Consider the following 24722-nt stretch of genomic DNA (forward strand, 5'->3'; position numbering starts at 1 on the left):
TCATTTTGCAGCGATGCCAGCCTGCACATGAACCTTTTTGTGTGCTGCTGTAATACGTTTTAGCAGTGTGAATAGGAACACCTACCCCTCTCACAAGGGATTTCCAACTGTAAAACCTGCTGAATCTGTGTGATCCTAGGTGACATTTATTGATCTTTGTCACTAAGGTTTTTATCTTTGGCCGAATTTCACTTTCAGATTCTGGGTCAATTAAACTGAAAACTTCATGTTCAGCTTGTTCACTTACACAGGTTTGACGTAGAAATGCTGGACCTGAGAACTGTAAGACACCTCTGCATGTGCCACTTCGGCTTTTGCCATAGCACGAATAGCTGCTGAACTGGTGGATGATCTACTCGAGCATGAAGAATATCTGGAGCCTGATACTTGCGATCGCGTCTCTAAACCCTGCTGGGTAGTTTCAGCATCCTTGTCTGGATCCATCTTGATTTCATGCAAACTGAATTCTTCAAATTTTTAATCACATGATTGTGCAACATGGTAAGTACTGCTCTTGTAATCTTGCTTGTTGCGTTGATGCTTTTTTACTATGCTGTCCTCGCAACTACATTGCTATGAAGAAGCTAGACAGCTAGCTGACAAATGCACACAAAGCAGTTTATTCTTTCCAGAATGTTTACTTCTGTGATAGCTCATTTTCATTTGTTAAACTGAAATACAATAAACAAGAAATGGAATTACAAATTGTACATTAATTCCTTCTATATACAGATGAATATGAACTACTTTCCATGTGTATATGTGATGAAAGTTCACTGTGCAATGCATTATTTTGCAGCGATGCCAGCCATGAACCTTTTTGCGTGCTGTGGGAATAGGTTTTAGCAGTGTGAATAAGAGCAGCTACCCTTCTCACAAGAGATTTACATCTGTAAAACATGCTGAATCTGTGTTTGACTTCAGTTTTGTAATACTATACATTAAAAATATCTGCATGAGATGCATATCCACTCTCTGCCAGCAGGTGGCGCTTAAAGCGGTTCCTTGTTTACCGCTGTAAACATAGCAGCGGTGCACTTATGAACTTTAATATGCTTTATACAGAGGCAAGATAAAAATAAAATAAAATAAAAAACCTTTTCTAAAGACAGTAGATTCCCCTCTATGGAGGTAAATCAGTAGCTAAACCCGAGAGGTTGAAGATCTGAATGTGAGAACTTGTCATATTAATATTTGTATTTGTAAGTTAAAATTTACACTCTGAATCTTTCAATTTGCACACACAGACAATGATCAAACCACCCGTGTTTTGAATTGGAAGTTGTAGATTAATAGTCACAAATGTGTAGAATGACATTCACACAAAGAAAATCACATACAAACGTTTACGACATATTTACTTTTGCACTTTACTTCAGTTTCGCTGCACAACGTCAAGTCGGCACTTACAACCTCTAAGATCTGGAAGTACAAGTTTAAATCCTAGCGCTCTGACTTTTGCTACTCTTTTTGCGGTATTCTGTTGCAAAACTCACTTGTGCACTTGTATATGCAGATGTGAGAGAGCAGAGCTGGGGGCGGGGCTTCTGTGCGAATGAAGACATTTTATTGGTCGATGCCCGACCAATGAACAACGCCAATTGTTTTCACTGAATATCCTTAGCTTTGACAGGATTTCAAGACACTTCATTCATTTTGCCATTCAGGTATTATCTGGTAGACAAATAATGCAACATATTTTATATGTATATCCCACTGCATATTGCAGAGTAAACTCACTGTACCAGAGCATGCTTTGATCTCACCGCCACGGGTTCACGTGGTTCATGGTGCTATCAATAGTACTAAACTAAACATTTTGACAATATGCTAGAAATGTATTAATTGGGACAGACAGCAGTTTCATTATATTTGCAGCGATTTCAAGTAATTTGTAACGCATAAAGTGCATTGATTATGCATGAATAACTACGTTGACTAATGACTATGCGTTACAATAGCATTTTATACTGGAAAATGGAACAGCATTATGTTCTCATACTCCTCCTTGGCAGTTAAATGTGACTAAACAATAAAGTGTCATTTATAACCAATAAAATAACTGTACTACTTCTAACTCAGTCCTGTTTAGTTAATTTGAAGAGATCATGGTACTAAATAATATGCACAATAATTATGATCCATAAATGACCATTTGAAATATAACATTTTCTAATATGGTTATTATTTATACTACAATAACCGTAGTATTTAGGTTTAAATTCCAGTGCAAAGAGGCACGCTTTAAATTAGAGGCATTTGGTGGCCAGAAAGATAATATTCATATGCAATTCCATTGCTTAAACACTAGATGGCCTTGTTGATGTTTAATAAATACATGTATTTAGCTCTACTAGTTGCTCAAAACAGTATTTCTGGTCATAAGTGCTTATTTTTAGGTTTTGCTGTTTAATGTACATTTAGACATTATTAAACACTCGATTTTTATAAAAAAAATAATAATAATGTTGCATTTAAAAAGGTTCATTACTGACAAGCAAATTAGGAATTTAACCCAATGAAGAAGTTCAAATTATTTTTACAAAACATAAAAATAATAAAAACAGCATTATATCGCAACTCTGGTAGAGTGATATGCAGTGGGATATACATATAAAATATGTTGCATTATTTGTCTACCAGATAATACCTGAATGGCAAAATGAATGCAGTGTCTTAAAATCCTGTCAAAGCTAAGGATATTCATTGAAAACAGTTGGCGTTGTTCATTGGTCGGGCATCGACCAATAAAATGTCTTCATTCGCACCAAAGCCCCGCCCCCAGCTCTGCTCTCTCACATCTGCATATACAAGTGCACAAGTGAGTTTTGCAACAGAATACCGCAAAAAGAGTAGCAAAAGTCAGAGCGCTAGGATTTGAACTTGTACTTCCAGATCTTAGAGGTTGTAAGTGCCGACTTGACGTTGTGCAGCGAAACTGAAGTAAAGTATACCTGCCATACATTGTCAATTTGTATATTGTCAACCCTTACCCACCTATTTGTATTTTTTTGTATTTTTGATTCCTTATTGTGTTTTTTGTTCTGTCGCTGTTATGTTGCACTGCGGAGCTCTGTCACGAAAACAAATTCCTCGTATGTGTGAACATACCTGGCAATAAAGCTCATTCTGATTCTGATTCTGAAGTGCAAAAGTAAATATGTCGTAAACGTGTGTATGTCATTTTCTTTGTGTAAATGTCATTCTACACATTTGTGACTATTAATCTTCATTGTCTGTGTGTGCAAATTGAAAGATTCAACTTTTCACATCAGAGCTGTAAGTGTAAATTTTAACTTACAAATACAAATATTAATATGACAAGTTCTCACAATCAGATCTTCAACCTCTCGAGTTTTGCTACTGATTTACCTTTATACCCCTCAGACTTACATTCATATAGACTCCTGCCCCTAACTGAATCACGATTAGTTTTGCATCTCAACTGATTTGAAACATCACATATTTTAATCTATTTTCAACTGGCTCAGGGTTAATAGTTACATCCTTACTGGTTATCAATTCTGAAAGTTCAAATTTGAACTTTTTTGGTGTTCCTGTAGCTCAATTGGTAGAGCATTGCGATATCAAGCACAAGGTTGGGGGTTCGATTCCCCGGGAACACATGATAAGTAAAAATTGATAGCCTGAATGCATTTTAAGTCGCTTTGGATAAAAGCGTCTGCTAAATGCATAAATTTAATTTTAATTTTAATTTAATTTCAACTGCTAAAACAGCTGCGCATAACTCCAAACGTGGCAGTGTATGGGCTGGTTTTGGAGCCAGCTTTGATTTGCCCATTATAAAGCCTTTATGACAATAGCCATTATCTTCTACAACTCTGAGGTATGCTACAGCAGCTATTGCTACAGTAGAAGCATCAGAGAACACACATACCTCTTTCTAATCAACAGAAGTCAGTGACACCAGTACGTAATGTCTGGGAACACCAAGTGTTTCAAGATAAACTAAATCATCACTCCATACTCTCTACTGAATTTCTTTGTGTGCTGAGAGCAGTGTGTTTCAGTTGCATTGATCTACAGAAAGTTCTTGCACTAATGCTTTTCCTTGTATGGTTATGGGGGCTGCAAATCCTAGTGGATAATAAAGACAGTTCAATAAAGTTCACAGTAGCTAAGATTCCTCTTCGTGTGAATGGCCTCACTTCTTTTGACTCTTGAAAAGTTAAACAGTCAGACTGTAGATTCCAGCTTACTCCTAAACTCATTTGAAGGTGTAAAGGGTCAACACCTAGAAATAGATCCTTTCTAATTTGTTAGCTCTCTCGCTTGCAAAAAATGCTTCCACAACTGAACTTCTGTCTGATGCCAATTTCTGTAGTTTGAGGTTTGACTCTGCTTGCATTTCTCTAGTCCTCTGCAAGAGATTACCTGCTTCAGCTTCAAAAGATACTGAGGTGAGTCTGTAATCAACAGACTGTTACGGTTTTGTTTTGGGTTTCTTTTTTGTTCTAGTTTTCTTCTCTTTTATAGGTTACCAGATACGTATCTACACCTATTACCAATTTGGCAATCTATTTAAGGTGTCTGGCCTTTGTTGGAAGTGGAGCTTTCATCCTTATCCTGCAGTTGTGACAATCACTTATTGTGTTTGCAAGCTGTCAGATAATTATGAGTTCTGCGGTAAAATGGCTACTGAGTTAGACTTTTTTATGAGTCTCCTAGTGAAGAACTGTTTGACAAATTAGCAAAAGATCAGTTGTTGGCGGTGGCAGCGAAGTATCAAATTCCATTAACTACTAAAGACAAACAGTTAAAAGGGACCATTGCATTGATGGTAAGAGCAGCGCTGATAAATTTAGATCTCTTAACTATGAGAAAATCTGCTGCTGTTGACTGTGATGGAGCTCATCAAACTGCTGCCAATGCTTAATTGTTATCTTTTGAGCAGCAAAGGGATCTAATGCTTTTAGAGATAGAAAAGGTGAAACTGAATCGTGAAATTGGGATTTGTAGGTGGGAGGTAGAGGCTATGCACTTTCAGTTAATTGGTGAGGGTAAGCTGGGAGACATTTTTGTTGATCCAAATGTTTTGGGTAAAAAAAGGGCTGGTTGCGGAAAATAATATTAAGCTGTTACCCAAATTTAGTGAAACTGATGTTTACAATTTTTTTTTGTTTGTTCGAACATTTGGCAGGTTATGAAATGGCCAGACAATGAACAGACTTTGTTGTTACAGTGTGTGTTAACTGGTAAAGTGCAGAAAGCTTATTCTTCATTAAGTGTTCATGATAGCCAGCATTATTCTAAGGTTAAAGAGGCTGTACTGAAGGCTTATGAGCGTGTACCAGATGCCTATCAGCAAAATGTTTAGGAACATGAGAAAACCTGCAGAACAGACATGCGAGTTTGTGACAGACTTAAAGATACTGTTAGATCATTGGTGTGCTGCTTCAAGTTCAAATAGTCATGAAGATCTTCATGAGTTGTTTTTGTTAGAACAGTTCAAAAGTACTTTGCCTGAGCATGTTTCTACCTTTTTGAATTGATCAGAATATTACATCTTCTAAGGGTGCTGCCATTCTTACGGATGAGTATGTACTTACTCATAAATGTGAATTCAAGAAAAGTAGGTCTAAGTTCAGTGATATTCCAACAGAGGGCTTAACTGGCTTCTTTCAAGTCTTGCATGATCATAATGGGCTGAGAGGAATTTGAAAAGTTATGCTGCTGATAGAAATGACCGTTGTGCTTATGGTCATCTAAAAGGTCACTGGAAAAAGGATTGTGTAGCACTCAAGGAAAAATTCATGCGTGTTAAGTCCGAACCTAAGCCTACTCATGTTGTTTCATCTGTTCAGACAGATAATGATTCTGACAGTCATCTTGATAGTTGAAGAAGTTGAAGAAACGAGTGGTACTTTGTAATGATCGAGATATAGGTTATGCTCCTTTCATTTCAGATGGACATGTGTCACTGCTTGGAAGTACTGATGAGGTTTGTAATGGGCTCGTATCTGCATTGCTGTTTTCATCCTGGCCTGCAGGGGTCACTCTCAATGAGTACTGTGTCATGTTCCCTCCAGAACTGCAGATGGCTCTTGCCCTATGAACTCTAGCCCTATGGTCTCTCCGCTCCACCAGAGGGCGTCATCGCCCCGTACCATGTTCAGTGCTCTGCTCATCAGCTTTGATTCCTCACACCTGTGTTTGACCCTTTATAAGTCTGTTTGTGCCCTGCTATTGTGTTCATTCTTGAGCCTTGCTTCCTGTGTATCCAGTTGCTAAGTTAAGTTTTATTGTGCTTGTATTTTTGGACCCTCGTGTCTTTTTTGTTTGATGGTAGCAAAGTTTGCGAAGTTTATTTTGTACTTTGTTTTCTCTAGTAAAGATTATTGTTACTTTTTGAAGATTCAAGCCCCTTGGCCTTTTTTGCTCTTTTGCTCTTTAACAGTCTGGCAGCAGCTCAGTGAGCAAATTCACACTCTTAGAGCACCAGAGACCCGGGTTCAATCCCTGTTTAAGGCAGCCTCGTTACAAGGTTCCTATTAAGATTCTTCGAGACACTGGTGCGTCTGAATCATTCATTCAAATTTCCTATTTTATTGCACCTTTTGGATTGTATTCTTACTCTGTTATGAGGTCTCAGAAACGCTCCAGTTACATTTCAGGGTTTGATGAACCTTGACAGTGGGTCGAGATTGTTGTGCTGTGTACCTCGATGACATCATTATCTATATTGTTACATGGGATGAATCAATTTTTGGCAGATGCCAAACTCAGTCAACCTGGCAAAGAGTTTACCAGGGCAACTGTGATGTATTTGGGCAAGGTGGTTGGTAGGGGAATAGTGCGACTTCTAGGTGCTAAAGTTATAGCAATCGGCAAATTTCCTAGTCCTCAGACAAAACGGAGCTGATGAGATTTTTGGGAATGGCAGGGTATTATAGGAGTTTTTGTCCCAACTTTTCTTCCGTTGTTGCCCCACTTATGGATTTGTTACAAGCAAAGTCAAAATTTGTGTGTACTTCTAAATGTGACCATGCCTTCGAGAATGTTAAGAGATTGCTCATGTCGTCACCTGTCCTAACAGCTCCTCGACTGGATAGACCATTTAAACTCCATGTCAATGCTAGTCAGGTTGGAGCAGGAGATGATTTGTTGCAGACTGATGAGGATGATATTGATCGCCCTATTAGTTATTTTTCACGAAAGTTCAATTTATATCAGACCAATTATTCCATTAATCGAGAGAGTCTTTAGCTTTGATTTGGGCTCTGCGACATTTCAAGGTTGATGTGTCTTGTGGGACTATGCCAACTGTGGTATACACAGACCATAACGCCTTTACTTTTCTTCACTCATTCCAGAATCATTACCAGCATTTGATTAAGTGGTCCCGTTTCTAACAGCCTTACTCTTTGGAGATTCATCATGTGAAAGGGGCAGACAACATCTTGGCTGATGCATTGTCTCGTGCCCCATTTGATAGAAAATTCTTAAACCCTTCTTTCCTCTTTTCTTTCCTGTTATTGGTTTTCAATTCCTTAAATTGTGATTTTTCCAGGTGCCAGGAGATTGCTGGTTTTGAATGCAGGATGGGTGTGAAGGGGGGGGGGGGGTTTAATGTAATGTAATGGTTTAATGACTTTGCATTAACTCTGGTAAGGTTGTGGTTTACTTGAAGTAAATTGTGGGTATATTTGGGTTTGGAACTTGTATAAGGTAGAGTTTCTAATGAGAATCTCTACCTTTTTAAAAGGGGGAGGTGTTACTGTTGTTTTTTTTCTTTTCTATTCTAGTTTTCTTCTCTTTTATAGGTTACCAGATGAGGATCTTCACCTGTTACCAATTTGGGACTCTATTTAAGGTGTCTGGCCTTTGTTGGAAGTGGAGCTTTTGTCCTTATCCTGCAGTTGTGCACTGAAACTGGACCTGCACTTTGTTAATTGTTTGTTTCTTTATTGCTGTTCATTTGACCATTAAAACCCCTGGACTTAAATATATTATTGTTAATACACTATTGGACTTCGAACCCTTTTTGTTGTTGCATCCTTGAGTTGGATGTAACGATAATCTTTCTCTTCTTGATCCACTGTTCGTTTTAAGCCATAGCTAGCTACTGCCAGAGACAGACTATTTCCAAAAACGTGTACTTTAATTCTGAACTCCTTGCTGGTGTCATTATCTTCATACCATTGAAATCTTAAGTAGTTTCAGTGATCCTCTCTAACTACAAAAGAATAAAACATCTGCTGTACATCAGCACTAATGGCAACTTATTTGCAAAAATGCAGTAACACACCCAAAAAGTGTGTTATTCAAATCAGGGCCGCTAAGCAGAACATCAGGAGATGCCTTGATAAGGTGTGCTTGAGTGAGAAAATACTCTGATTTGCCCTAGCTTTTGTGGGTGGTAAACGCCAAAGGTCAGCAGGTACCAACACTCCTCATCTCCTCTGCTTGATCATTATCAAAGGTCTTTTGCATGAAATGAACAAAGTGATTCTTCATCTCACGATTTTTCTGAAAGGAGCGTTGTAAAGAAAGGAGACGTCTTTGCGCCAGCTCTCTGTTGGGTTGAGCAAAATGAAATACCCATTGTTTTTTGTTCATTAAGATACATTTCTTTTTCCATTATTTGAGGAAACTCAGACGGCTAAGATTTGTCATCATTAGGAGTTTTAGTGAACACGCAATCATTCTCTCAAATTCTGTTTCCTTTGTAAGAACACCTAGGTAACACAGTGAAACTGTACAATCTGCTGGCTTAGGAGCAGTGAAAGTGTCTTATTTTCATGTCATTTGTGCAAGGGTTGAACAGAGATGGTCATCCATTTAATAGCAATATATATATATATATATATATATATATATATATATATATATATTTTAAGTGCTCACATCCGTTGGATTATGAGATCCTCCTAAGCACAGTTCTCTGATTATAACCCAACCTAAACCTAGTCTCTTGGCATAAGGCATGTTAAGAGGCCCACTGATTTGCTCATGTACCTTTATGAACACTCAATATAGCCCTACCCAACAGCAGAAGTATTGATGCATCAGGATCGTGTTCTGGAATCTTGTCTGCTACAGATTTCAGTATTGTGTGACATCAGGTGTTGGAATTTCAGATCTGTCATCGGGCATCATATCACATTCAATGGGTTTTCCCATCGAAGGACTGAACTGTGAAGCCAGCAACACATGATATTTGGGAGATGCGGAATGGATAAAAATAACTCAAATATAAAAGAGGACTTGAATAAGCTCATTGATGGCATGTTTGAGTCAGGCTCTTAACGAACTATGTTTGATTTCCTCTTTCCATATTGTGAATAATAAATGTGTATCATTTTAATTTGCTTGTTACACAATGAGGCCTAACTTATTGTAATAATTATTTGATGTAGCCTACTTTTACACTTTTACACCAATTATTCCTTGGCATCCTCATGTACTAAACCACATTTTTTGTTTAATTGTTTGCATGCTGGAGGTACGCTATTTTGTGATGTTAACGTTTAAGCTAGCTAGTGAGAGAAAATGGCTCTATCAAAGAGTCTAAAGAGGAACATTGACAGTGAAAATAGGGCATACAAAAGCCCCTTTCACACTGCGATTCCGGCAAATACACGGGTAAAGTGTTCCGGCAATTGTTCCCGGGCCGTTAGATTTTGCACTTTCACACTGCCAGTGATTACCCCGGATATGTGCGAGCTTTCACACACAACTCGTAAAGGTCCCATAATGACATGTGACATCAGGGCGTGACGTGTAATGTACGAGTCGAAAACGTTCGAGACTCATACTTTCACCGAAGCAAGTGAACGATCTCGTCGAAAGTGAGGAACTAATTAATCTCGTCTTCATTACAGTTTGCACATTTTTTTGTCGCGAACGTTGATCTTTCTTCAAAACAGCCGGTAAAAGAGTCGCGTGGTAACGTGCGTCATCACTACGACACGGCATTAGATCTGGCTTTTGTTCACACAGCGCTCGTCCCGTGATTGAACCCGGCAATGTTACTAGGTCCCCGACCCGGGTTCAATGCCAGAATCAATCCCGGGACGTGTTTGCTTTCACACAGAAGGCGACCCGGCAATGTTCCGGCAATTTGCCGGGTCCGACGTGCTGTGTGAAAGGGGCTATAGAAGAATAGGAAGACAACTATGCGTTCATCCTACCTTGTTTTGTGAATGAAAAGCCGGTGTGTTTTATCTGTAACAAAGTTGTTGCTGTTTGCCAAAAATATAATATTAGAAAAATTTAAAGCACACAATTTATTTCAATATAAAACCTTTTATTTTGTACACATGAAACACATTTCAAAGTTATCAGTGACATCATAAAACAACACATTGAATTGACAGGGAAGTCAACCTACTAACATCTACCTCACTGGAAGAAATCAATTTAAATAAATAAATAAAATCTCTCAAATAGGTGAAATCTTCTCTTTCTAGCTGGCTCCAGGTCTACTATTGTAGTGTAATTAGTAAACTATAAATACCAAACTGAACACTCCAGCTAATCATATCCAACTACTTACTTCCCAACATCCACAGCTCCTTCATCACCGCTGATACCACCAAGCTTAGCTCCTTAATCCCTACTGGTTCTGTCCAGGCTCCAAGCTCCTTCATCCACTCAGATTCCACTGTGCTTCCTAGCTTCTACTCCACCAGTTTCATCCAGCCTCTAGGCACCTTTGTTCACACTAGTTCCACCAAGCCTCCAGGCTCCTTCATCCTCGGATTTTTCCCTTGTGCTGGCTCCATTAGACTTTACAGCTCTGCCTCAGACTTCCTGGTCCTTAGCCCTCGGTGCATGGATCCCACTGCTTTACCTTGGGCCTCCAAACCAATGACTCCATCGGCTCCACCTTAGCTCCCTGCTCCACCATGCTCCTACATCAAATCTTATCAACACTTGTTTGTCTTACTCTGTGCATATTTCTTTTTGGAATGCTCAAATAAGAGATTAATTGTACAGTGTTGACTTTTTTCCCCCTTTTTTATAATTTGAATTTTAAAAGTGAGAAAGAAAACAGTGTAGAATTCAGTGTACTTATGCTGAACTGAAGTGACTGACAGCTTCAATGATTATAAAGGAAGCTATCTTTGCTCACCGTCTATGTGTAATTCATTTACAAATTGAATAAAAGTTTAGTTTTTCATGCAGCTAAGTGGACCAGTCATCACCAATACTGCAAAGTTTCTCAGGAGTGAGTCCAATATAGGCTATGACTATGTGGTAACACTTTAGAATAAGGTATACATTTTCACTATTAACTACAACTTTTCCCTCAATGACTATGTGGTAACACTTTAGAATAAGGTACACATTTTCACTATTAACTACAACTTTTCCCTCAATAAACACCTAATTTGCTGCTCATTAATACTTGGTAAGGTAGTTATTAAGTTTAGGTATGAGGTAGGTTTAAGGGATCTAAAATAGGCTCAAACAAAATAAGGCATTAATATGTGCTTAATAAATACTAATAAACAGACAGCATGCTAGTAATATGCATGCTAAAATGCCTTTTTTCTGAAATTTAGTATTGCAGTTCTGTGAATATTGTTGGTACCTCTATGATAAACTTGATGATAAACTGCTTGTGGTGTACTTTATTTGTATGCTGGATAGGATATAAGAGTCTGCTAAATTATTTAGTGTAAGTGTAGCTAATGTATATTAATAACTGAAATGAGCTTTTTAATACCATGCCCCACACTTGAAATTATTCTTAAATGACTGACATGTGAAGAGCAGGCTGGTTAAAAAGGTTGAGGTTGTAAAAAAGAATAATCAGATGATAATTCTCTCCTGCTCTTTTTGCTTTATTTAGGATGGCTAGAGGGGGAGGCCTACCATCAAGCCCAGAATTAGGCTACGGAACTGGTAGTGATCGAGGGCCAAGTGGTGACTTTGGCATTCAATCAAGTGGAAACCCTTACAAAAAGCTAGTTCATGATGGACCAAGACATTCCCAGACTGGTTCTACACATCAAATTCAAGCTTCATCAGGGGGCATGGGAACCACCCAAAGCCCTGGACAACATGCCTCCAGACGCAACCTCCAGGTGGACTTCAGCAGCAGCAGTGTGCAAACAGGCCTCTCACCATCAGTATCTCCTGATAGAGCCAGTGCACCAACTTCACCATACTCGGTACCCCAGATTGCGCCAATGCCTAGCAGTAAGCTCTGTCCAGTTTGCAATACTACAGAGCTGACAAATGTTGATGGGTCATCAAACTTTAACAAGTGTACGCAGTGCCACACAACAGTGTGCAAGCAGTGTGGTTTCAACCCCAACCCACACCTTGCAGGGGTAAGAATTTGGAATAAATGGGATTCCTACTTCATACTTTTTTTATTCTAATTGTTTAATTTGTGAACATTCAATTCTAATTATCAAGTGTGTTTTCTGTGGCGTCCTCCTTTGTTCTGTTTTTCCTTTAGTGATGCAGGTATAAAAAGGCAGTGGAGCCAAATGTTGTTTCCTCAAGGTTTAGTGAAAATTTTGGTTAAAAATACAACAACATCAACAATTAAAATAAATTTCTTCAGAAATCACAATTGCCTTTTAGAGATGAAGGCTATTCCATGTACTAATGTCTTGTAAAAAGAAATTAAATTGAATCTAACCAAGAAAGTGAGAAAAATGGACAGTCCAGATGTTCAACAAGAGGATGAATTCATCAGATTCCACTAGCAATGTCTTTTCTGTGAACAATTAAACTGTTTTTAATGTACTGATTGATAAATAACAATCAATGATGTATTTATGATGTATTTTGACCGATCCAGATAATAGGCATTAACAACTAATTCAGTGACCGGAGTTGCAGTGCATGTGTTGTATAACCTATTTTTACACTTTCGCAGGAATATATACTGTAAAATAACAACACAATAAGAAGTCCTTGTAGATCAGTACTTTTACTTTTGACATTTCAATAAATACAATCTGCAAAATAAATTAAATATTAGATGGCAAATTATATAGATGGATAAATCTAAGTTTGAGGCATTGAACTGTTTAATCAACATAAGTCTATGAGAAGTGCACATCAAGCCAATCATAGCTCTGGGAGATGCCCAAATATCCTACTAAATTCACTGCTATAATCCAAAAGGTCTGTACAGTGAAACGATTTTCACATGCATTCACTGTAATTTAGACATTTAATGTGTCCTTGGTCAAATAAAGTATGTTTGTATTAATTTATCAAATACCAAAAAAAAATAATAAATAAAAGTGATTCCAAGCATTTAAATTGAGTATACATCTGTTGCAGTAATGCACTTATATGTGTTTCTTCAACAGGTCAAGGAGTGGCTCTGTTTAAACTGCCAGATGCAGCTGGCTTTGGGAATGGATATGACTACACCACGTTCCAAGAGTCAGCAGCAGATACATTCTCCTTCTCATCAACCTATGGCTGACCCCATACCCAAGATCCAACCCTCAGCTCAGCCCACACCTCAGCTACAAACCCAAATGCAGACACAGATGACAGTTCAGCCTCAGACTCAAACTCAAGCTTTCTATGGGATCCAGAAACAGATGGGTCCTACTGGACCTAACCAGACTGCACTTCACACTGGTCTCCAAACAAAAAAAGAACAACCACAAGCAGGAAATTTACAAGCAGGTTCCCAGTCAGGGTCCAAGGATTCCCAGAGGTGGCGAGGGGAGGTATTGGGACCAAAATGTCCAGAAAGGGTGGCCCAAACAGGACGCATTCCTCATCCAGGGGCAGTGCCTTTACCTGGCTTAGCAAAGGCACAATCACAGTCTGATCTGGGGCACAGCACTCCAGTACAGTTAGGAGGTCAACCTGATAAGGCCCGAAGTCTTGGAAACTCCCCAGCTCATCACCCACCATCCCACGAGGCACCTCAAGATGGTTTAACTAAGCTATTTGGTTTTGGGGCATCTCTTCTAAATCAGGCAAGCACCCTTATTTCTGTTGATCCTCTTCCTGGATCCTCATCGCACCCCTCGCCTGTCCGTAACCAGAGTGCCCAAGGGACAAAGGTGATCTTTAGTGATGCTAATGCTGGAGCTAGTTCTAAAACTACAGCAGGACCACCTGGCACTGCCAAAACAGGCCCAGACGGAGTTACATTCCCCAAAGGCCCTGGAGCCCCTCTCCAAAAACAGCCTCTGCAGCAGTCACCAGTGCACCATCAAAAACAGCAGTCACCGACACACCATCAAACAACACCACAGAAGCAGCCACCACAGCAGCAGCCTCCACCTCAGCCAGTTAGTCAGAAACCAGATGTTACATGCCCATTATGCAAAACTACGTTCAATGTTGGAACAACAGAACCACCTAACCACAGGTCTTGCACCCAGTGTCATACAGAGGTGTGCAATCTTTGTGGTTTCAATCCCACACCACATCTGCTGGAGGTAAGGAGCTGCACAGATCTTACTCATATACTGTATGTAATAGACTGGCGCTATTCCTTATGTTTGTTTCTTCTCTCTGATTCCCACCTTTTTCTCACTTAAGTCTCACTTAAATCCTTGTTTTTGTTTATTTATTTTTAATTTTGATGAGGACAAAACATTTTGAATTTTATTCTAATTTCTTTTTTTTTTTTTTTTTTTTGATTGCCAACCAAATTCCTTTCAGAAAAAAATATCATACATACATTCCATTCCACCTCATATACATAAAAAAAAAAAAAAAAAAATATATATATATATATATATATATATATATATATAATTAAAAATGGGCAGAAAGCATCTTTTAGTTTTCTGCTGACAGTTATGTGTATGGTGGGAACCATAATTGAGGTGCGTGGAGTAACTGTGTTCACAAAGAGAGGCCCAGATATCAGTGTTGTCTCTCATGCATGGCTGTTGTTCTCTAATTTTGTATCAGTTTCCAAATTGCTGCAACTTTATGACCGGTTACTGATAATGAATGTGCCATGTTCTTGTGTTATGTGAGAGAGCTCGGCTATAATCAGTTTGTATAAATGACCTACAGTATCACGTGTCCATATAAGCAAGCAAAATTGTGAAAGTCAGCCCTAACAGTATACTGAAGTGTGTGTAGTGCTTGATTAAGGCATAGGTGACAGCTGTGACGATCATTGACACCCTTCACAAGGAGTGTAAGTCACAAAAATTCATTGCCAATAAGCTGGCTGTTCACAGAGTGCTGTATCCAAGCATGGTAACAGAAAGTTGAGTGGAACGAAAAAGTGTGGAAGAAAAAGATGCACAACCAACTGAGAGAACCGCAGCCTTATGAGGATTGTCAAGCAAACTGTATTCAATAATTTTAGGGAACTCCACAAGGAATGGACGGAGGCTGGGGTCAAAGCATCAAGAGCCACCACACACAGAAGTGTCAAGGAATTTGGCTACAGCTGTCATAATCCTCTTGTTATGCCACAGACAATGTCAGAGGCATCTTACCTGGGCTAAGGAGAGGAAGAACTGGACTGTTGCCCAGTGGTCCAAAGTCCTCTTTTCAGATGAGAGCAAGTTTTGGATGTCATCTGCCGGTGTTGGTCCATTGTGTTTTTTGAAAACCAAAGTCACTGCACCCGTTTACCAAGACATTTTGGAGCACTCCATGCTTCCTTCTACTGACCAGGTTTTTGAAGATGCTGATTTCATTTTTCAGCAGAATTTGGCACCTGCCTACACTGCCAAAAGCACCAAAAAATTGGTTAAATGACCATGGTGTTGGTGTGCTTGACTGGCCAGCAAACTCACCAGACCTGAACCCCAGAGAGAATCTATGGGCTATTGTCAAGAGGAAGATGAGAAACAAGAGACCAAACAAAGCAGACGAGCTGAAGGCCACTGTCAAAGAAACCTGGGCTTCCAGACCACCTCAGCAGTGCCACAAACTGATCACCTTCATGCCACGCTGAATCGAGGCAGTAATTAAAGCAAAAGGAGCCTCTACCCAGTATTGAGTACATGTACAGTAAATTAACATACTTTCCAGAAGGCCAACAATTCACTAAATGTTTATAATTTTTTTTCTATTGGTTTTATGAAGTATTCTAATTTGTTGAGATTGGTGGGTTTTTGTTATATGTGAGCCAAAATAATCACAATTAAAAGAACCAAAGACTTAAACTACTTCAGTCTGTGTGCATTGACTTTAATACACGAGTTTCACAATTTGAGTTGAATTACTGAAAAACATTCTAATTTATTGAGAAGCACATGTATATACATGTGTTTGTGTGTGTGTAAATATATATTTTAATAGTCAGACTCTATTGTAATTAATTAAAAAAATATGTTCAATTATATATTCAAAAACTTTTGACTGGTATATATATATATATATATATATATATATATATATATATATATATATATATATATATATATATATCAAAAGTCAAAAGTTTTTGAACAGTTCAGTTCGATTTTTAATGTTTTTTTTTTTAAGAATTCTCTTCTGCTCACCAAACCTGCATTTACTTGATCTGAAATATAACAAAAGCATTAATATAGTGAAATATTTTTACTATTTGAATATAGTTTAGCCAGACAATGGGATCATAGGGTGTTGATAGCCCAGGACGCACTGGAAAGGAGTCAGACCTGTTGATGAAGGAGTCAGATAATTCTGTGCGTATTCTGCCCATGGCAGGAATTCGGACCATCGATGTGGTTCTCGAATGCAGTAGGATCGTAGATATCTGCCTAGTTCTTGATTTAATCGTTCAACTTGTCCGTTGTGGGTGGTAACCTGACGTAAGGCTGACATTGATATCTAAATGTTTGCAGAATGCTCTCCAGACTTGGGACGTGAACTGGTTTACTCTGCCATGCCATAATGCCGTAATTCCTGAAGACATGATGGAACATTGCCTGTGCAGTTTCCATGGCTGTGGGGAGTTCTTTTGAGGGGATAAATCGACATGACTTTGAGAATAGATCTATGATAACCAGGATTGCAGTGAAACCATTAGATAAAGGTAAGTCAGTGACAAAGTCGATGAAGAGATGAGACCAGGGGCGCTGTGCAATGGGCAGAGGTTGAAGGAGTCCAGATGGTATCTCCTTTGGGGTCTTGGATTGGGCACAGACCTGACAGGCTTTTACATAAGTAGTGACATCCTTGGACATTGAAGGCCACCAGAACTAGTTGTGTAAAAGGTGCAGAGTGCGGGAGATTCCAGGGTGGCAAGAGCTGACAGTGGTGTGGACCCATTGAATTACCTGGTGACATAGACTTTGTGGTACGTAGTGTGTATTAGGTGGGCAGTTGGCAGGGGCTGGCTCTTTGGAGCTGTTCTCCCTGCATCTCCTCCATGATCCATCCATCCATCCATCTTCTTCCGCTTATCCGTGGCCGGGTCGCGGGGGCAGCAGTCTAAGCAGAGAACCCCAGACTTCCCTCTCCCTAGACACTTCCTCCATCTCTTCTGGTGGGACACCGAGGCGTTCCCAGGCCAGCCGGGAGACATAGTCTCTCCAGCGTGTCCTAGGTCTTCCCCGGGGTCTCTTCCCAGTGGGACGCGCCCGGAACACCTTCCCGGGAAGGCGTCCAGGAGGCATCCGGAACAGATGCCCGAGCCACCTCAACTGACCCCTCTCTATGTGGAGGAGCAGCGGCTCTACTCTGAGCTCCTCCCGGGTGACTGAGCTTCTCACCCTATCTCTAAGGGATCGCCCAGCCACCCTGTGGAGAAAGCTCATTTCGGCCGCCTGTATCCGGGATCTTGTCCTTTCGGTCATGACCCAAATCTCATGGCCATAGGTGAGAGTAGGAACGTAGATTGACCGGTAAATCGAGAGCTTCGCCTTGCGGCTCAGCTCTTTCTTCACCACGACAGACCGGTACATCGACCGCATTACTGCAGAAGCTGCACTGATCCGTCTGTCAATCTCCCATTCCATCCTTCCCTCACTCGTGAACAAGACCCCAAGATACTTAAACTCCTCCACTTGAGGAAGGAACTCTCCACCAACCTGAAGTGGGCAAGCCACCCTTTTCTGACTGAGGACCATGGCCTCAGATTTGGAGGTGCTGATTCTCATCCCAGCCGCTTCACACTCGGCTGCAAACCGTCCCAGTGCATGCTGAAGGTCCTGGCTTGATGAGGCCAACACGACAACATCATCCGCAAAGAGCAGAGACGAAATCGTGTTGTCACCAAACCTGACCCCCTCCGGCCCCTGGCTGCGCCTAGAAATTCTGTCCATAAAAATCATGAACAGAACCGGCGACAATGGGCAGCCCTGCCAGAGTCCAACACGCACCGGGAACAAGTCTGACTTACTGCTGGCAATACGAACCCGTGGGCTCACCACCTACAGGAGGGACCGTAAGGGGCCGGTGCGCAGAGAATCGGGCGGCAGTCGAAGGCTCCTCCATGATATCCCAGGTAATCGGGGCAATGACTACAGACGAGGGAGTATGCGTTCAGGGGTATGGGTGTCAAGGGGAAGATCATACTGTCTGGAAAGAGCATCTGCCTTGCTGTTTTTACTGCCTGGATGATAGGTCACTGTGAACTGGAATCGGGTGAAGAAGAGAGACCAGTGAGCTCGGCATGGGTTGAGTCTTTTGGCAACTTTGATATATTCCGGGTTCTTGTGGTCAGTGATTACCTGGAAAGGATGGACTGCTCCCTCGAGCCAGTGTCTCCATTGTTCTATGACTGCTTTCATGGACAAGAGTTCTTTATTCCCAAAATCATAGTTTTGTTCTGCTGCTAACTTTCTTGAGAAGAATGCACCGGGATACAGTTTCCCAGGTTGACCATGGTGTTGGGAGAGCACCGCTCCGATTCCCGAGTCAGAAGCATTCACTTCCACTATGAACAGCAGATTGGGGTCAGGGTGTTTGAGGATTGGGGCTGTGTTAAACTTGACCTTTAAGGTGTTGTATGCTTGAGTGGCCTCCTCACTCCACTTGAGTTTTGATGGCTTGCCCTTTAAAAGTGATGTCAGAGCTGATGCAACCATACTGTAGTTTCTTATGAATCGCCTGTAGAAATTAGCAAACCCCAGGCATCTTTGAAGTTCTTTGACGGTAGATGGTTGTGGGCATTCTGTCACTGCCTTGACCTTGGCTTCATGCATCTTGATAACCTGATGACTAATGTGATAACCCAGGAATGATGTCTGCCTGACGTGAAACTCACACTTCTCTGCCTTTACTTACAGCTGATTCTTCAGCAGTCAAGTAAGAACGGTCTTGACATGCTTAATATGTTCCTCTTCAAAATTAGAGTAGATCAGGATGTCATCGATGTAGGCTATTATGTACTGGTTCAGGGGGTCTCGGAAAATCTCATTAATGAATGATTGGAAGACATCTGTAGCATTGGCAAGTCCATATGGCATGACCTGATATTTATAGTCCCCCCTAGTGGTGTGGAAGGCAGTTTTCCATTCGTCACCATCTTTAATTCAGATAAGGTTATATGCACTCCGTAGATTGAGTAAGGTGTATATGGTAGCCTCACAGAGCTGTTCTAGGGCTGAAGGAACCAGTGGCAGGGGATATCGGATTTTGACAATGACATTATCCAGTCTTCTATAAACAATCCATGGTCTCAGTCCTCCATCCTTTTTCTCCACAAAGAAGAATCCTGCTGCAGCTGCTGATGTAGAAGGCCGAATGAATACTGAACTCAAGGCCCCCGCAATATATTCTTCCATAGTTTGAGTCTCAGTTCGGGATAAAGGATAAACTCTACTCTTGGGAGGCATGGCATTGGCGAGTAAATTAAAGCACAATCCCAGGGGCAGTGAGGTGGTAATTGCATGGTCGTCAATCTGTTAGGTCGTCATAACATGGGGGAATAGTGACTGCCTTGGTACTGATGGGACTTTCAATACTAATGTTATAACATGGTTGGGGAACTGGGGAAAAACAGTGAATCTCACAGAAAGACCACCACTTGGTCAGCTCACCCTGATGCCAGGAAATGACGGGGTCGTGAACACACAGCCATAGAAATCCTAGGGTGACTTTATGCTTGAGAGAATCGATGACATAGAGAGATATAGATTCCTGGTGAAATAAACTAACTTGAAGGGTTAATGACTTGGTCTGTAGAAATATTCCATTGCCAATTGAAGTGTCGTTCATGGCTTTAATCTTGATAGATGAATTGCATGGTTGAGTGGGTTTGTTATATTTCTTGATGATATCTTTATCGATGAGGTTTATTGCGGCTCCAGAGTCAATCATCGCTGTTAATGAGACGGACATGTCTTCAGTATGTAAGGTAAGGGGCAGTTTGAAAGTCTGGTTACTAGGTAAAGAGAAATGTTCCAAATTTGGAGTTTTGAGCCTTGTGTGGGCATCCCTCACAGCGATGGCCTGGTTCACCGCAACAGTAACAGAGACGTAGTTGCCATCGCCTTGATCTCTCACTCAAATCCCACTTGCATTGGTTCCTCATTGAACTTAGATGTAGGTATGGCTTGGGTAACACTTGAGGTAACAGGCATAGGCATCTCTCATACTGTATGCCTTCTTCGTGGGGTTTGTCTCATCAGATAATCAATCTTGATCATGAGCATTACAAAGTCAGTAAGCGATAAACTTTCTCCTTTACATACCAATTCTGCCTGTAGGTCAAGTTTGAGCTTCTCTGAAACACAGCTTTAAGAGAAACATCATTCCATCCACTCTGAGCAGCGAGCGTACGAAACTAGATGGCGTACTCAGCAGCTGTTCTGTTGCTTTGGGACAATTGCAGAAACTGGGTCGATATATCCTTGCCCCCTGCGGGGTATTCAAATACTTCTTGTAGTTGCTGGATGAAGTAGTCAAACGATCTTCTAAATCGCATATCAGTGTCCCAAATAGCCAAAGCCCAGTCAATCAACTTTCCAGAAAATAGTGACATCATGACAGCACATTTATTCTCATCAGGATTAAACTTGTCTTCTTGGTTATTAAAATAAATCTTCACTTGTTGAACAAAGCCTCTACATCGATCAGCAGAACCATCAAACTTATCCAGTAGTGCGAAACTCACCACCCTATGTATGGTTGATGGGAGAGACTGGATGTAGTTCGTCAAGTGTTCATGAAGTTTGCCCAATCTATTTTTGTGGCCGGCAGCCATATCACCCTGGAGCCCAAGACCGGTTTCCCACTGAAGCTAAGCAGGGCTGAGCCTGGTCAGTACCTGGATGGGAGACCTCCTGTGAAAACTAGGTTGCTGCTGGAAGAGGTGCTAGTGAGGCCAGCAGGGGGTGCTCACCCTGAGGTCTCTGTGGGTCCTAGCGCCCCAGTGATGGGGACACTATACTGTCAACGAGCACCGTCCTTCGGATGAGACGTTAAACCGAGGTCCTGACTCTCTGTGGTCATTAAAAATCCAAGGATTTCTTTCAAAAAGAGTAGAGGTGTGACCTCGGCATCCTGGCTAAATTCGCCCATTGGCCTCTGACCATCATGGCCTCCTAACAATCCCCATATCTGCTGATTGGCTTCATCACTCTGTCTCCTCTTCACCAATAAGCTGGTGTGTGGTGGGCGTTCTGGTGCAATATGGCTGCCGTCGCATCATCCAGGTGGATGCTGCACACTGGTGGTGGAGGAGATACCCCCTTACTATGTAAAGCGATTTGAGTGCCTAGAAAAGCGCTATATAAATGTAATGAATTATTACCCCTTTAGTACTTAACTTTGATAAGCTTGTAACTTCCGCTGGATTCAGTTGGGGCAAAGTTTTCTTTAACGAGGAGGCTGAAGCAGTATTAGAATCCATTTGCTTATTAGTTACAAAAGTTTATTAGGGAAAGATCTTAGAGACAGTAGAGAGCCAGTACCATAATAGCAGTCCGATCTTTCAACATACACAAGGGGAATACAAAAGGAAGAGACGAGTAGGCAGGTGAATGGGTCAAACACAAACATCAGTCCAATCAGGCAGTAAATCCAATGGGACAATCCAAGTAGCAAGAATGTGAAAACAGGCAAAATCATACACAAACAGGCAGTCAGAATAATCAATAGGAAAACACTTGGTAAGGCCGGTAAACTGGCAAAATTAAATTAAACTGACTCCAAGCTTTTGAATGGTATACGTATAATGTTACAAAAGCTTTTTATTTGAGATAAATTCTGATCTTTGGATCTTTCTTACTGTTCAAAAACTTTTGACTGGTAGTGTATGTACAGTATGTAGCATTTCACACTCATATCACATCTTGTTTTGGATAATAAGATATCAGGTCTGACAATATAGTGTCATTTTTAATTTACATTCCCATTGGCCCATGGAATCACACTTGACTTGACTTTGCTAAAAAATCTTGGGGGACGCATTTACGTTTTATTAAAAAGTGTTTGCGTATTCTATACTCATGGCGTGCACACTCATTAGGATAGGTTAGATGCCTGCCTCCATTACGAGTCCCTATCAAGCACTTTAAACGATTCAACTACTCTCTTCTCCTCCTGCCTGGCTCTTTGTTCTTGATAAAGCTGCTGTGAAAATGTGGGAAAAGTAGATGAGGAAGAAGTTGGGGTGAAGCGATTTTTATATAGGCAGAGCAAAATACTTGATAATTCCGTCTATAGTGAATTGTGATTGGATGTTTACACTGTCAATACAGGAGACAAACCAATGGGCCACTGGCTGCTCACTGTCCCTGCGTGATGGTCCTCGCATTCTGTTGGCCCTATAAGTGTTGGCCCACCGGGAAAATGCCAGGTATGCCCGAATACCAATCCAACCCTGGGAGCAGCTAGAAAAGGGATTGATCCTTAGTTCCATGACTCAAAGTTTGGCATAAACTGAACCTACAAAAGAAAAAAGAAAAAAAAAGGCTCAGGCCTCGCAAAGGCTAGGAGAAAAATTGTAGTCAAAACTGTTAGTCCTGATTTGGTGAAGATATCTCTTGTGAACATATTTACATTAACATTATGATTGTTTATAGTAAAATTTTATTAATTGGTCTTAAATTATTGATGTTTTTATTAATCTACTTGTGTGAACCCTGAGATGGTATTTATAAATTAAAATCTGTGAAGTTTCACACTCTCTTGCATGGACACACTCTTGGAGTCTCTCCAGTGAAGTATGTAATACCGGAAACCAGAGAGACCAAGAGAAGGTAAAATCTGCGCTGCTCAATTCAGTGGTTTTCCCACAATAAGTTATCTGCAATACCTCGGCAGCATGACATGAGCCAACTGTAGTATTTCTTATCATACATTTTAAATATACTGCAGGTGCATAGTAAATCAGTGCTGATCCTAGCCTTTTGGGAGCCCTTAAAGCCCTTAAAACTTAACTTTGTGTTAGGGCCCCCCATTAGTGTATTTATGACATGCAAACTGATCCCATTACCCTATGCTTAGGTCTGTTGTGAGCAAACAAATAGACATATTAACATGATTTTGATGTTTTAAGCATTCCAAATGCATCAGTGCTTTGAGAGAAAGGGCCAGTAAATGCTATCAACGTATCAAGACCACACAAGACGCACTGTGCTAGACACATACTGAGCCCTTGGCCTATGTCCAGTGGCTTAGCAAATCAGCCCATATGCAAAAATAATTGTTCGATTTGAATTATTTCATTTTTAAAATAGTAATTGAAAGCGTTCTATAGATTTATTTATCGTCGGTGAAGCGCCAAGTAGAGTTCCGAATTATGTATACTCTTATGAGCAAAAATGACGGCATATTTTTAAGTTTTCACTGTTATAAGTTTTTTTTTTATATAAATGCAAGTGATCACCCTGATGCCTCCATGTCCTGCAAAGCATGCTTTAGCATCCACTCCATACAAACGATTAGATATGTGCCTAACAGTGCTAATGTATGTTAAGGTTTGTGTTCCCTGCTGTGTGTGTGCACTTTGGATGGGTTAAATGCAGAGTATGAAAGGTGAGTATTGGTCACCTTTATGTCAAGTCACTTTCACTTTCTCACTTATCTAGAACATTTTTTTAAATTAATACTGTGAAATGCAAGATGTATTTTATGTCTGTTTATTTTAGGCAATTTGCATTGGTTTGAGAAGGCTACATTGATCAAACATAATGCTCAACTCACTTTCTGCTGCTTGGTCGTTCTTTTAAAAAACAAAAACTTGAATTTTTCAAACATAAAATGTTCCAAACATATTTCTTAATTAACTTAATAAAGAAACAAAAAGAAATATGACCACTTTGCCATTAAAAACCAAAACTGAACTATTTTAATAGCTGTGTAATGGGGAAGAGAGAGAAAAAAAGACATGGTATCCAGTTGGACTTGGGCCGAGAATTCGCATAAGCTGTTGGACAAGGGCCGGGCTTTATAAGGCGCTCCGGATTATAAAGCACATTGTCGTTTTTTGAGAAAATTAAAGGCTTTTAAGTGCACCTTATAGTGCGGAAAATATGGTAGATATTATAAAAAAATATATATTATTCCTAAGAATTTAAGTTAATAAAAACATCTAAAACAAAGAATAAATGCATTTTTTAAATTTGTATGATGAGAACTGTCAATGTGTGAACATTTAGGCTATTTCAATAGATTTTTTCAGTCAGTGAAGCCAAATAATTGGGTAACTAATAGCATGCATATATAGACTATTAATTTTACAAGTTAAAAAATACAGTGTGGGGAAAAACTCTTATTTTGAAAAACGATGACCAATCAGATTTAGCACCACCCACAGGATCCAATCGGAATATCAAGTGGTTTTTTTAATTTCAGTGCAAGAACGGGAAAATGAAAAATCAAGTTATAATTTAGTTGAAAAAAGGAGTTGTTTT

The 24722-nt window shown here is 40.2% G+C and overlaps 1 protein-coding gene across 1 annotated transcript in view; it reads left to right on the forward strand.

Annotated features, from left to right (window-relative positions):
• The window catches only part of LOC132114643 (protein bassoon-like), a 121338-nt gene that overhangs the window by 26318 nt on the left and 70298 nt on the right, over positions 1-24722 (forward strand). Inside the window, exons 2-3 of the mRNA XM_059522880.1 lie at positions 11822-12305; positions 13305-14399. Coding sequence (XP_059378863.1) covers positions 11822-12305; positions 13305-14399 — 1579 coding nt within the window. The remainder of the gene's footprint in view (positions 1-11821; positions 12306-13304; positions 14400-24722) is intronic.

Source organism: Carassius carassius, chromosome 34, assembly GCF_963082965.1.
Source record: "Carassius carassius chromosome 34, fCarCar2.1, whole genome shotgun sequence".
Taxonomy (NCBI): Eukaryota; Metazoa; Chordata; class Actinopteri; order Cypriniformes; family Cyprinidae; genus Carassius; species Carassius carassius.